Here is a 14,201-nt window from a genome sequence, read left to right on the forward strand (position 1 = left end):
CCTTCACCAAACACTATTGTGTAGATGTGCAGGCAAAACAACAAGCTTCTGTTGGCCCGGCTGTTCTTAAAACACTTTTTCAGGCCACTGCAACAGATACAGGTAGCCACCGCTAAGGGAGAGTACTGCTATACAGTCTATGCACAAGTATGTATTCTGCAGCTCATATGCCTCAAACGGAAATTGTTACTTACCAGTATGCATCTGTTCTTTGCCTGTAGAGCTGCAGAATCACATACGCTCACCCGCCTCCGCGGTACCTCTATCTGTTCCAGGGTTATCTTACTTAGATACATTACACATGGACATCTTTTCTGTTTCTTACAAACTCCATCATTTCCCTTCATGGCAAAAACAATCTAAGGATGGAGTCGATGCCCATGCGCACTATCGCACAAAGGAGAAGTCACCTATCTCGTGACTACAAAGACTTCTTCCAAGACAACAAAGTGCAAACATCCGAGCCCAACACCAGATGGCGATCTATGCACAAGTATGTGAGTCTGAAGCTCTACATGCCAAGAACAGATGCATACTGGTAAGTACTCTTTTCCTTACACATGGGGCAGACCAGAAGGCCTCAGGGGATTTTAAAACAGGGGGAAATGACAGCCACCGATCCTTTATTGGGTAACCGCACATATTCCATGGTCAGTGACAATTGTTAAGCTAATATCTTGGAACATTAGGAGCCACACTTCCTCATTAAACGACACCAAATATTCAAGGAAATCAGAAAAGTACTTCCAGATGTTGTTTGTTTACAAGAGACACATATCAAATGCTCCAATACTCACCTCATGACACATAAATTATACCCTACACAATACTTAGCAGTGATATCCCAAAAGAAGGGTGGGGTAATGATTGGTCTACACAAAGACTTCCAATTTGATGAATGTAGAGTGGACTTAGGACATACTCATAGACCTGACCGGTCATTGGGTGTGTCTTTCAATACCAGGAAGTCTAAACGATAAGCCCTGAAGAAGTCTCATGTAGGATACGAAATGCTTTGGCTATTTTTGGCTACTTCTGAAGAAACGTCTTTATTACAAGAAGAAAGAGAAGGTGTGGAAAAAAAGAACAATTTAAAGATAAATGAAATGAAGTCTGTGCATTAAGTTTGAATGAAGATTTAATGTGAAACCCGGCAACACAGCTCAGGATATTTGGACATATGAGATGGGCGTGCTGATCTTTTTTTTTTTTTATATATATATATATAGTGTGGAGTTTGACTACGTGGTGGAAGGTTAGGGGTTTGATCTTCTTGATCTTTGCACTGCCTATATTTGGACCTTTAAGAAGTCACTAGAAGTGATAGGTGCGGTTTACTGTATCTCAACCCCATTTTTTTTGTAAATCACTTCTTAAATTCCTTCACTGCATCCTCAACAGTATCCCCAGCGATGGTGACCGCCACTATAACGCTTATACACAAACCGGATAAATCGGCTAACTAATGTGGTTCTTAACTCCCCATAGCATTGCTGAATACTGACGCTACGATCGATACAAAAATATTGGCTAATAGGATTAAGCTAAACATGCCCTTCCTAATCGATCCAGATCAATCAGGGTGTATACCTCACAGACAGGTGACGGACAATGTTAGACACATTTTACACAGCAAAGAGAAAACTAACTTGAAGATTCCTGTGGCCAGCCTCTCCTAAGATGCCGAAAAGGCATTTGACAGAGTCAACTGGGCCTTTATGATCCTGGTTCTGGAGGAAATAGGTTTAGGGCCGAACATGGTGAAATGGATCTCAGCTGATTACCAAAATCCCATAACTAGGGGCAGGCAGAAGACCCCACATATCAGGGACACATGTAAGAACACATAGTTGCGCCAGAGGGCTGGGCCTTCCAGAAATCCAAAAGTATTTCCTGGCGGCACAGCTCAGGATCTTCTTGGAGTGGTCTCTCTATGAGACGGATAAACAGTGGGTTTACAAGTAGACGGATGTGATGGGACGAGCACCGTGGGCCATGCCTTGGTTCCCTAAACATGCCAGACTGGCAGTGTTAGTACTCACAGATCCTGAAACCTGCTTTTGAGCTGTGGGACTTTGCTCTGAGGGGTGGCCCACTAACCACCTTCCCCTCCCCCTACACACCACTACTGGGCAATGCAGACTTCACCCCAGGCCTAATAACTAATGAATGTAGAAAACTGATAGAGGGAAGGTGTAGGATGATACGCGACCTATTCCAGGGGTGGCACATTAAATCCTTCCTGCAGTGCAAACCGGAGTATGGAGTAGGCAAGACTGACCGCTTGCACTACTTTCAACTTTGACATTGGGTCCTGCACCTGGAGAATAGGGACAACAGGTATACCAGGGGGGAACCCAATATTCCAAACGCATCTGGGTAAGGAAAATATTATCATAAAGCAAAGTGATGCGAAGGAACAGATCAAGAATATCTCTTTCAGAAGGTGAAGGAAACCATAAATTATCCTTCACGGTAAATTAATTAGTACATTCAAAAAACATCTGCTATTCATACCATTGTCTGAACCCAATGTCGTTCGGTAAATCATCTTTATCCATGTTTAGAAAAAAATATATATTTACATATACAAATGCATGAACATGAATTCATTTTTCAAAGCATCAGGTAAACAAAGCACTTTTTAGAAACAGTTGTCTCTAATCCTTAATGCCCTAATGGAAATATGGATGTAAACACTTCTTTCACGGACATTCCATACATCAAAGTAGCCCCATTATGTAGTACTCAGAGGTATTCCAACTTAAACCTCTAAAACAAATTTCTTCGTGCTACATATGTTCTATTTAGACAAAAATTCAGAATCCTCCGGGGCTCTTTATAGTCAAAAAGTCGACGCGTTTCAGCCCAACTAGCTTGTGGGCCTCCTCAGGACTAGGGTGTATAAGGAAAATAATTACTGGAACCACATCTATAAAGAAAAAAACATGTACAATATGTATAATGATCCATATATATATATATATATATATACACACACCCTCTATGAATCGAACTATATACAAATCTACCAACTTAAGTGAAGATATAAGGCCTCTCTAGGGGTGGCAGTAGGGAGAGAGGAATAGTGAAATGGCGCGAAAAGACCCCTAAGTGAATGGAATAGCATAGCTCAATAACCAAAAAGGCTTAGAACACCCGAGTGGTGCGATACCATTAAAAGACCTTGGAATTGAGAATGGAAGATGAAAAAGAGGAGGAAGTTCCAAAAACTTAAGGGTACTGAAAAAGTTACCAAAATCTCAGAAAATCCATCGAATTCACTTGAAGGGATGTCTCAATCACGAAGCTGTAAAACTAAGTAAAAGGAGTGAACTAAGAACCGTATAAAATATGCACAACAAACTCCATAAATGTGGAGAGGGGTGTGTGCTTACCTCTCAAGTCAAAAAATGACCGTCTACGAGGGGTACCGGGACTGTAAATATCGTCACCCACACTGAACCCGCAATGGCATCTGGATTCTAGCAGAGAGGGAACGAGAAAGTAATGCGCCATCAATCTGCGATTGAGTGAGGCTAAAACCCCGTCATACTGAAGCGGAAAGGCTCTCTACCAACCAAACATACCTAGAATGTTCCAAGGTCTATCGTAGACTGGACTTAGTCTTCCGCTGGTTCCAAACGCAAAATCCCGTACTCGAGGGGGGCGTAAGTAGAAAGTGTGCAGTATTTGACAGGGAGGACGGACTAATACGTGGAATTGCGTGTCTCCCCATAGACATAGAAAACATCGCGTATACGAGTGTAATTAAAACACTCAAAAAATGGGGAAGTAGCAACTACTAAACCGCTACCAAAAATAACCATAAATGTGCGTATGAATGAAAGAATTAAGGAATTAACGACCAGACCTCTTACGAAATGGGAGAAGTTATTTACCACATAGTCTACTCCCAAAGGCATCATCTCTAATATATACTCAATATTAATGGAGGCGCCCCAACCCCTAGAGTGTAAATATATGAGAAAATGGCACAGTGAGCTGGTGAAACAATATTTTTTAGCCCAAGGACAGAGGTGGTAGTCAGACATAGGTGCATAATAGAGAATGTATAAAATAATGATGATGTGGCATTCCACCAGCACATAGCTGAAACAGATTTACGGGTCAGCCAGTGGCCTGTGTAGGGGGTTTGTGGGCCGGAGGGAGATGTAGTATATATGTCCTAAGTTACAGATGTTTTGGTAAGAAAATCCTCATTCACCTTAAACGTGTGGTGGGCTATCCTCTTCCAATGGACCCGGTAACTATCATCCTGGGCCTTAAATGCGATACATACAAGGGTCTCACCACGTTTGATTGGAGACTGATCCCCCATATGCTACTGGCGGCAAAACTTATTGGCCACGAAATGGAAATCACCAATGATTCCCATGATGCAGGAATGGTGGACTAAATTGTGGACGCTACTGGTAATTGAGAAACTCACCTGGGCAGTCAACAGTATGGACCACATTTATGAGAGCCAGTGACAACCTCTGGAAGACTATTTAACTGACAAAGGGTTTGAATATAGTTGTCCCAAAATTCTATGATCCGTTCGATTCACCGCGCATTTGCAGTAATCTTAAGTGAGATATCCCAAACAGGTAAATGCAGTCACTTGCAGTTGTCTTTCCTCTTGGAAAGGAGTCCATGTCAAGGATCTAAACTCGCCAAAATCCAGGGGTCACTTGGTGATCTGGATCCTTGGATTCTGGGGCGGGGGGCTATTGGGTCCAACAATGGGGTGCTATGTCCCTGCTGCGCCAGGTTCTCAGGAAATTAGCCCATCGGGTCACTGAAACTGAGGGCCGGGTTTCAACGTTGGAGGACGAGGTGGCTACACCAAGGAAGCAGGTCTACAAGCTACTTACTGCCACAGCGCAGCTTGAGGACCAGGCTGAAGATGGAGAAAAGGGATCGGACGGGGGCAACCCACAATTTGTTGCGTTCCCTGAGGGAGTAGAGGCCTCAGATACTGAGAAATTGCTGCAGCAGTGGCTGAGATCCTGAGATGCACTGTCACAGTGGTTCGCGGTAGAGCAGGCCAGGAAGCCTCAATTCGGGGCTCCGGCCAGTACTCTGATCACCAGACAGTTTAACCATTCGGAATAGGGATGGTATACTTTGAGAAGCCAGGAATAATTCTGATCTCTGCTTTAATAACTCCCGATTAAAATTTTTCCAGACTATCAGGGCGATTCAACAGCTGAGGTGGTCCTTTGACGAAGTTAAGCAAAAGCTCCAATCCCTCAATCTTTCATATCAATTACTCTTTCCTTCTAAACTGAAAGTGATTTTTAAATCCACAACCCACTTTTTCAAGACCCCGAGCAAGCATGGAAGTGGGCAATGGAGAAGAGGGAACTCCATCGGCAGAGGGAATTTGAGGACAATGAGACCAGAAAATCCAGGGGGCGGGGGCTTTTCTCTAAAGCCACTGAAGAGAAAGCGCTCAAGATCTAGGCGGAACCATGCCTATACCTGTGGCCATAGAGAATCCTCAGGGTTGGAAACTGGGCGGGGGCTGCTGGAGGGGAATACCTGGCTGAACTGAGAGCAGAAAATGTAGACTCTGCTACACCCACCAGATGACAATAACACTGCTCCGCCATGATGATGTACCCACCTGCTGTTGTTTCAAGTAGGCAGTGGACTGTCCCAGTGGGGAAACTGGCGGACCTGTTATCCTGTACAGGAGGAGGTTTCTTAAATTAAGCAATTGTATCTTTCTTTTCTTTGGTGTTTTATGGTGATCCTAGCTGAATAAATTAGGGTTGTGGGAGACAGACCTTTCTCAAGTTGGGGAAATGGGTAGTTAAAAACCTATGCACTGGAAATGTGGGGATAGGGGGGAGTTCATTTGGGAATGTTTGTATATGTAGTGAGAGTTTGGCACAGCATGGCAAATGATCACTATTGATTACCTCGACAGGGCCAGGGAGGGAGACCTTGACTTCGACATTCATCACAGATAGAGCCCAAAAGTGCCAAAAGCACTTAAGATGGCCACACAACGAAGTGATGCACGGACGGCCCTCTTGTGTAACGTCAGTGCACTGGTGTGCAAAATTAAACCATGGTGGTCATGCAATATATCCATAGACAGTCTTCCGACCTAGCACTCCTCCAGGGAACACACTTTGTGGGCAGTTTATGCCGGTGCATCCAAGGGGGTAAATACACAGTGCTGGTCCACACAGGGTTCGTGAGGGATTCATGTGGTGTAGTGGTCTCCGCAAGGAAGTCCCCTCCTTTCCTCATTGGACGTCAATGGGTAGACTCATGGGGATGCTATGTGGCAGTGGGAGGAGCGTGAGGCAGAAGGAAAATTCTCATAGTCAATGTGTATACCCCTACCAGGCTTCAGAGCTGTGTCCTGGAGGCCCTGGGCCCCATCCTGCTAGATGCACCTAGACATGTATCCATAATGGGAGGAAACTTTATAGAGGTCATGGATAAGTACCCACCTCGGCCAATACAATTAAGGGCCACTACAGCACTAGTGCGATTTGCCTGTGCAATGGGCATAGGAGACCTTTGGAGACATCTTCACCCTGACAATAGTCAATACTCATTCCTCTCCGAGGGCCATCGGACCCTGACGTTACTGGATTACATATTCCTTCCCATAACAGAAAGGGACTGGGTGAGACATGCGCACTATTTAGCTCGAGGTATCTTCGACCAATCGCCACTGCTGGTTCACCTGGGTGCCCGCCCATGTGACCGGACTCGGACCTGGCGTCTTGACGCCTGGGCTCTGCGACAAGCAGAGAGGTGAAACCCTAAAGGTAGACACCCAAATATACTTCGATGAATGCGAAGGCTCGGTGGCCTCACCCATCACCCTCTGTGTAACGGTATTACAGAATAGAGCCAAGGCAAGCTTTGCCCTGAAAAAGAAACAAAGGGAGGAGCAGACACTCCACTTTGCGCTCCGGGCACCTTCAACTGGAAAAAGCCTGGACAGAGAATGGTAGCCAGGTGACATACCTGTTCCTGGGGACGACGAGGCAGCAGTAGCATAATCACGTGACCCAGGTGGCATGTCAACACTCCCTGGGAGTTCAACGGAGACTGTATGATACTGGGGACAAGGCGGGACGTCTCCTCACATGGGTAGAGAAAAGGGAAGAGCAGGTGCGGTGGGTGGCTGAGGTGCAGACTGCCCCTGGGGTAACTCTTCGCACTGACAGTGATGTAAATTCCTATTTGTAAAGCTTAAACCTATCACCCCTTAAGGTTTTAAGGCACTGGGACCCGTCGGGGAGAACAAGTGAGCTATTGCCCAGAGTCCCATGGTGGTGAGTTGAGCTGCCGCCGGGGATTGAACGTGAGCCCTGCACTCCGGAGTCGGTTGTTGCGCCACACCTCTCCTGATATAGCCCACACAGGAATCGCATGGATAAAGACATTGAGGCCTTCCTAGAGGAGGTGCTGATCCCCATCCTTGAAGCGGATACTAGGGGAAAATTGGAAACAAACCTCACAGTAGCGGAGATGAGAGGCAGTACGGGCGCTGTCAACTGGGAAAACGTCTGGGGCTAATGGTCTCCTTGTAGAGCATTATAAACGCCCCGCTCACCCCCGTACTCCCTGTAAACCTCACCTACTCAAGTTATTAGATGTGGCTCATGAAGTGGGGGACTTGCCGCTGGACCTCAGTAAAGCACTTTTAGTTGTCATCCCAAAGAAGGGTAACCGGTGAACTTGTGTTCTTCATACATGCCGATCTCCATGTTGAATACCAGAATCAGGATTCTAGCCAAGATCCTGTGGACACGCTGGGTTGGAGTAATATCTGCTTTGATATACCCTGATCAGACTGCTTTCTGCCTAGAAGGGCGACACGCTTAAACCTGACAGCTGCAATTGTGGCTGGACAAGATCAAGACTGAGAGTGAGCCCAGAGAGATACTGTCCCTCAACTTGGAAAAAGCATTCAACTCCATAAATTGACTGTACTTGATCGGAACTCTGAGGTGGTTCAGATTTGAGCTGAGATTCTGTCAGTGGGGTGCCCTTCTGTATAGAGCACCTGCTGCCACGGTGAGAGTAGATGGGTGGCTTCGGAGACCTTTGCACTAGGGAGAGGTACTAGGCATGGGTGCCTGCTGACGCCTCTGCTGTTCGCATTATGCTTGGAACCGCTGGCCTGCTGCAGAGAAGACTTAGTGGGCTTTCCCCAGATGACGGATGACCCGGAAAAACTGCCCCTATATGCAAATGATGCATTGGTGTACGTATCGGACCCAGAGCAGACAATCCCGGCAGTACTATCGGTATTTTGTGTATTTGAGTCATACTCCAGGTGTCATATAAACTGGGATAAGTCTGTTCTTTACCAGCTGGAGACTGTGGTGGCCTCAGGACTCTGGTGTACGACCTCTGGCTGAACAAGACTGGCTTTAGATACCTGGGCATAAAGCTCACAATTAATGCGGAGCACTTCCTTGACTTCAACTTGGGTAGGCTAATAGGAGACTTCCAAGCTGGTGTGGAAAGGTGGCGAAAGCTTCCTCGAACGTTAATGGGCCTGTACAAAATTATCACCCAGCTCAAACTGCTTTATGTACTGCACAACTGCCGATATCCCATCCCAAAACACTACTTTGCTAGGTCAGATACAGAGCTCCGCACATTGCTCTCCTAGAGGGGCTCTCCGAATGCTGTACAGATCAGTTTATAATGAGGCCTAGTGCACTGCCAGATGTGCGAGCATATCAATGGACTACCCAGTTACACATGAATGGGGACATAGTTCACAAGACAAGCCAAAATACCGGGTAGCGAGGGCAGTAAAGGGAGTGAAGACCCACATCTACAAATACGGAAAACAAGACAAGCTCGTCCTACCAGAACCAATATGGATGATTTAGAGGGCCTGGGATGAGACTACCAGGGACCTGGGGTGGAGGGGCAGACTTACTCTAGCCACCGCCCTGTGGAAAGACATCCCTTTGGCCGACGTGGGAAAACTCACTGGCTTTTGCGGCCGGGATCAAATTGGTATAGAGACAGGGGGGGACCTGTTGAATGGGGAGATCTCGACGTTCGAGGCACTCCAACAAGAATACACATTAGCCCCTAATCAGAGGTTCTGATATATGCAACTCTTTCATATCCTGAGGCCGGAGGGGATACTAGGCGAAGAGCTTCCGGACTTCAGTCAACTGGAGAGCTGGGTCCTGGGTAGCAAGATTACCCACAGGGCTGTGTGATTTTCAGTAATACTCCGGGAAAGATGGGAGTCAGATGTAGGAGCCCTAGAGAATATTGATTGGGAGGTGGCGTTGATGCACCCCATTGAGATGACCATTCAGGCCAGACTGATTCAATTCAACATCCTACACAGGGTCTATTATAGCAGATCCTGCTTATATAAAATGGAGAGGGCTCATAGCCCAGTATACCTTTGGTGCAGGCTACAAATGGTATTTTGTTGCGTATAGTATAAGACTGCTCAGGCACACCCCCTTACTGGGAGGAGGTTGCCACTGAGCTAGAGGCAGCTCTGGAAGTAAACCTCCCTAGGCATGCCCAATGATGTAGATGTTTTGTACGCTGAGGTTAGTTGTGCGGAAGAGAGACGTGGCCAAATTCTGGGGAAGGGACCAGACCCCTACTAAAGGTGAGTGGAGGGCTGGAATGAATAGATGCATAGAGGCAGAGAGAATAGTGTACGTAAGCCACGTGTGTCCCTGGAAGTATAAAAATATCTAGGGTGGGTTGAGATCATACCGTGGATTTCTGGAGGACACGAATGTCAAGGCAAAAGAAGACGATTCATCGTCAGAATCTGCTGAGCAAGAGGGCGAGGTGAAATGCCTGGGGAATGGAGAGGCAGAACTCCACTAAGTGGCTGCTTGAGGGGAGGTGGGAAGATTCATAGACGTGAGATGTTACGAGGTGAGAGATCGGTGCTATGGAGGGGTGCAATGTTAAATTTTACCATAATGTTATGGAAACCAAATCAATAAAAAATATTGATTAAAAAATAATAGGGCGCTAAAAGATTGCCATGAAGACGGTGGATATGTTTTATTTGTTGCTGTACTGTTGCCTTGTGGATGGCTTTAAATCCATAAATTGTCTTTAAGAAAAAAATAAAAGGTGCGACGGTGTGGGACAACGTTTGGTGAAAATGGCATAAACATCCAGGCCCTTTGAAACCCTGCCATTAGCCCACCTAAATCATTGTTGAAAAAGATCCCTCCATTGACCTTGAAAAAGCAATAGTCTTCGGAATTTACTTGCCATCAAAGTCTTTAGGCAGTGCCCTGCCATTGCCAGGCAAATTCCCATCAAGGAATACATCAACGGCAACAATTACAACAGCACCCTCATTGATGAGGAATTTGACAGCAACCACACCGACTACTGCAACAATTGTATTGTCCACAGTCCTGTTGATTTATTCCTCTGTTGAATATAGCAGCATCCATTTGCATTCACCTTTGAAGGCCTCTGCTCATTTGTGAGTACATAACTTGGATTCTAAACTGGTGGCCGTCGTCAATGATCAAAAACAAGCTTCTGATATGGCTTATAGAAAAAGAAGCACGCTAAGTTCCAGGGTACAAGGAGAGGCCCCTTATGAAGAAGAGGAAGCAGATTCGGATTCAGCACGGCTGTGATGTCTATGAACCCAACTGTTTTCCATCTGAAGTTCATCCGAGAAGCTATGGATCTCTACACAAAACCATGCACTACTTTAATTCAGGTGCCAGTTGTCTTTATATCTATGGTGCAACAGATTATGCAGTTTCCAAAGACTGACTCATCATTTGCAATATTTCTACCCTCCACTAGATTCACCCTTTCTCTGTCACATCTACTGACACTGTCTCGCCACCTACGCCACAACCTCAATGACAAGTTTTTTCTTCACCATCTTTGCCATGTTTACCAACGCTATCCCCAATCACCATGATCTGTAGCCCAAAGCATAGGGATATGGGTAAGCAGATTCTCCTCTTCCCCTATAGAGGGCAGGAGGAGGAAGGGGATTACCAAGAAGAGGAAGAACGGAGGAACATAATTCTACTTAAAGAAGGCAGGAAAAGCACTGTGCAACCGAGCTCGCCACGAAATATTGGCCATTTTCTTGCCCTACAAGAACTGTCAGCAAAGGAATTAGACCTTCCAATGTCCTCATTGCAGCCAATTGCAGGGGTTTGTGAATTGCAACCTGTCTAATGAATATTATATAGACATGTCATTCTGTGACCTACCGCTATTCCTTGTTTTAAGAACTGACATATTAGTACATAGTTTGGTTCGCAAAATAAAATACTGCTCATAAAAATATTAGTGTACAATTTATGACTGGTATATTAGTACATCTGACCCTACATTATCTCTGCTAATGCAGTGCCAGGAGATGGCGAGACTTCGCAATATGCTCATAGTGCCTCAGATTAATCCACACCAAGGCACATTCAATCAGGGATGTGAAAATGCATTAGAATCATGTTATAATTTAGAGATTTCACAGGTTTTCAAACTGCTAAACCAACGAATACATCCAGGCCCTTGTTCTGCTGTATCAACGATTAGAAATGAGGATGGTCCATTACTAACATGCCCTTCTGATAATACTGAGGAGTTTGCCTCTTACTCTAGGTAACTGTATGTCTTGAACTTATTGGATGTGATAGTTAATCAGGGTTTGAGGAATGTGGCTTAAGAACATCAAACCGTTGTTGCACAGAACATTATTGAAAGATTTCCAACGATGACTACTGGCGTCTATCTCTCTAGGGGAGGACGCAGGGGATTAAAAGGAACGTTACTCCCAAATTTAATTATTTCTTTGGGATTTTGGCAATGACTATCACTAGGCCACTGGTGCGGGAAATAGTCTTAATGATAAAAGGTTTTATCTGGACTGCGTTTAGGCCGAAGTTCAAGATTTCAGAACTGTACCCTGTGCCCAGGGGGGTGGGCTTCAATCGTATGTGTGCTGCTATTACATACTATACAGATTTCTGCATTTGGATTTTTTTTAATACAGATGGTGCCCCTCCTGCCTGCATGAGGATTAAAAAACAATTTCTGTTTGTTCGACATGGTCCAAGTATCCTGTTGGTGACTCCGAGCACACTGGAGGGAGCATAAAATCCTCCTTCACTCTTCACTTTTCACCTATGGCGTGCAGTGCTAAAACTACTTAGAAAGTTCACCTCTATTTACACTCCAAGACTCCTTTGTGCGGAATCACCAAGCTTAGCGTTTGAGAGTCTTCGTTCTGCTGGGCTCCGTGGTCAAAGGCAGTTATAATGAGCATCCATGATCTGATGTTCAGAGGAGCAGCAGTGCTTCTTGTATGGTTTTAAGGAACAGCCCAGAAAGACAACTAAGTCCATCCCTATCCTAGATTATATCTGGAAACAAGGACTCTGACCCATGCAGACACCAGCCATGGGTCAGTGATACCGCACCTTGAAAAGAAATACGGAGCATCCTAGTCTGTACCGGTGTGTATAACTGGACATCTTAGGCTGGATTCCATTATTGTGGCTCAGGGGCAGTCCAAAATCATGTAACTCTGTCCTTCGGATAGACATGGGAGGCCTGTTGATAATTTAGGCTGCAAACTCAGGTCCATGGCTGTGACCTGTACCAAAGCAGCAAATGCCTAAACCATCCTAGGTCGCTACTACTTCCAAATGTGGAAGAGCGTTTTGCCCCTAACCCATGAAGACTGGAAAGAAGGCTAACACCATTGTGATCGAAGAGGTTAACATATCCGCTTCAACATAGATGCAGCATCGGATGTCTCAAATACTGCTTTTGGTCAGCTTGCAAAAGCGGCCATACTGAGACAAGTTTGGTTCAGGTCCATGTCCTTCCACCCTGAAGTGTGTCATGCTGCAAAAACACAAACGCTGTTACCCACAAGAGAATTTCATAGCTTCATGAACTCTGGCCTAATAACAGGAGATAATCGGCTGCGCTACCAAATGTGCAGAATGTTGCCTTCATCTTGCGCGCATCTCCAGCAATGGGAACTAGGACACAGCAGAAGTAGTGCAAGCTCTGCACCAATCAATTCAAGTCATTAATTAGTTTGAATAAACAAAACAGTTTAAGCATATCTCCCTCATTCCCTCTCCATTGCCATTCAACACCATAGCCCAGTCCTCCAATGAGAAATTCCTGGACCGCTGCTCTTGCCAGCACAGACACAGTAACCCAACTGTAGCTGCCAAGTGCAGGTGTTCTCTAATAGAGCCCTGAGACCTCATCTCTGAACTGCCCCTCGGCCTTCAATTCGACATGGATCACATGGTGCCACTCCCCGGCATGCGAGAATACAGCCTTTGAGTTTATAGATCCTGAGGAGATTAGCAAGGTAAGTAATCTGCGGTTCGATAGCGAATCAACCAGAAAGAGCGTTACCAAAGGTAAGTAACTTGTTCATTTACCCTGTCCCTGTTCTTTTCATGTAAACCTTTTGTGTGCCGTTTATGATGTGTAGCTTTTTGTTGGTATGAGCCATGCACCTTTTCTCTATGATGAACTGTTCAAAAACCCCTCTTATCTCAGTCCATATTTTCCTGATGCACTTACGTTTTAATTTGTGTACTGCATCAAACTACAGTAGTGGAATTATGAATTGGATGCCTTTCTTAGCAACCTGATTTCTCTGCTAGAATGCAATTAGATTTAGTTTGATCCAGACCTAGTAGTAACACAAGATTTTAGGAAACACTTTACATACACTTGAATTGTGAAGTTTGTAAGTGAATGATACCATATATTGAAAAAAAAGTGATTTCCAGTTTCATAAGTCAAACAACTGCCTTGTTTGGATACATTGTTTTTGTTGCATGAGGCTAACGTGCTTTCTCATCTCCTCTTAGGTCAAAGCAGCATTCACCCGGGGCTACAACAAAGAATCCCATATGACTCCTTATTCACTCCAGGTGGTGAAAGCATCGAAACGGGGTACAGCATCTCTGCCAGATTCTGAGATGAATGAAGAACCAGCTTTAGATGACTCTCTGGCAGAAGAAAAGGATGACGATATTGAGACCGATGCAATGATTAAGGTACTTTTTATCAAGGTATTCTGTCTGATAGTAGCTTTCGCATTTTACCTTCACTTTACAGCGTTGGTGGTATTCCTGATTTCACCAGGATAAAAACTATTGGTTCAGGGCTGCATGAAGCTTCGTTGATTATTG

General features: G+C 45.2%; 1 protein-coding gene across 1 annotated transcript in view; it reads left to right on the plus strand.

The window, feature by feature from the left end:
- The window catches only part of RFC1 (replication factor C subunit 1), a 765,282-nt gene that overhangs the window by 739,223 nt on the left and 11,858 nt on the right, over positions 1 to 14,201 (plus strand). Inside the window, exon 24 of the mRNA XM_085642249.1 lies at positions 13,878 to 14,066. Coding sequence (XP_085498375.1) covers positions 13,878 to 14,066 — 189 coding nt within the window. The remainder of the gene's footprint in view (positions 1 to 13,877; positions 14,067 to 14,201) is intronic.

The sequence above is a fragment of the Triturus cristatus genome, chromosome 2_2 (assembly GCF_964204655.1).
Source record: "Triturus cristatus chromosome 2_2, aTriCri1.1, whole genome shotgun sequence".
Lineage (NCBI taxonomy): Eukaryota > Metazoa > Chordata > Amphibia > Caudata > Salamandridae > Triturus > Triturus cristatus.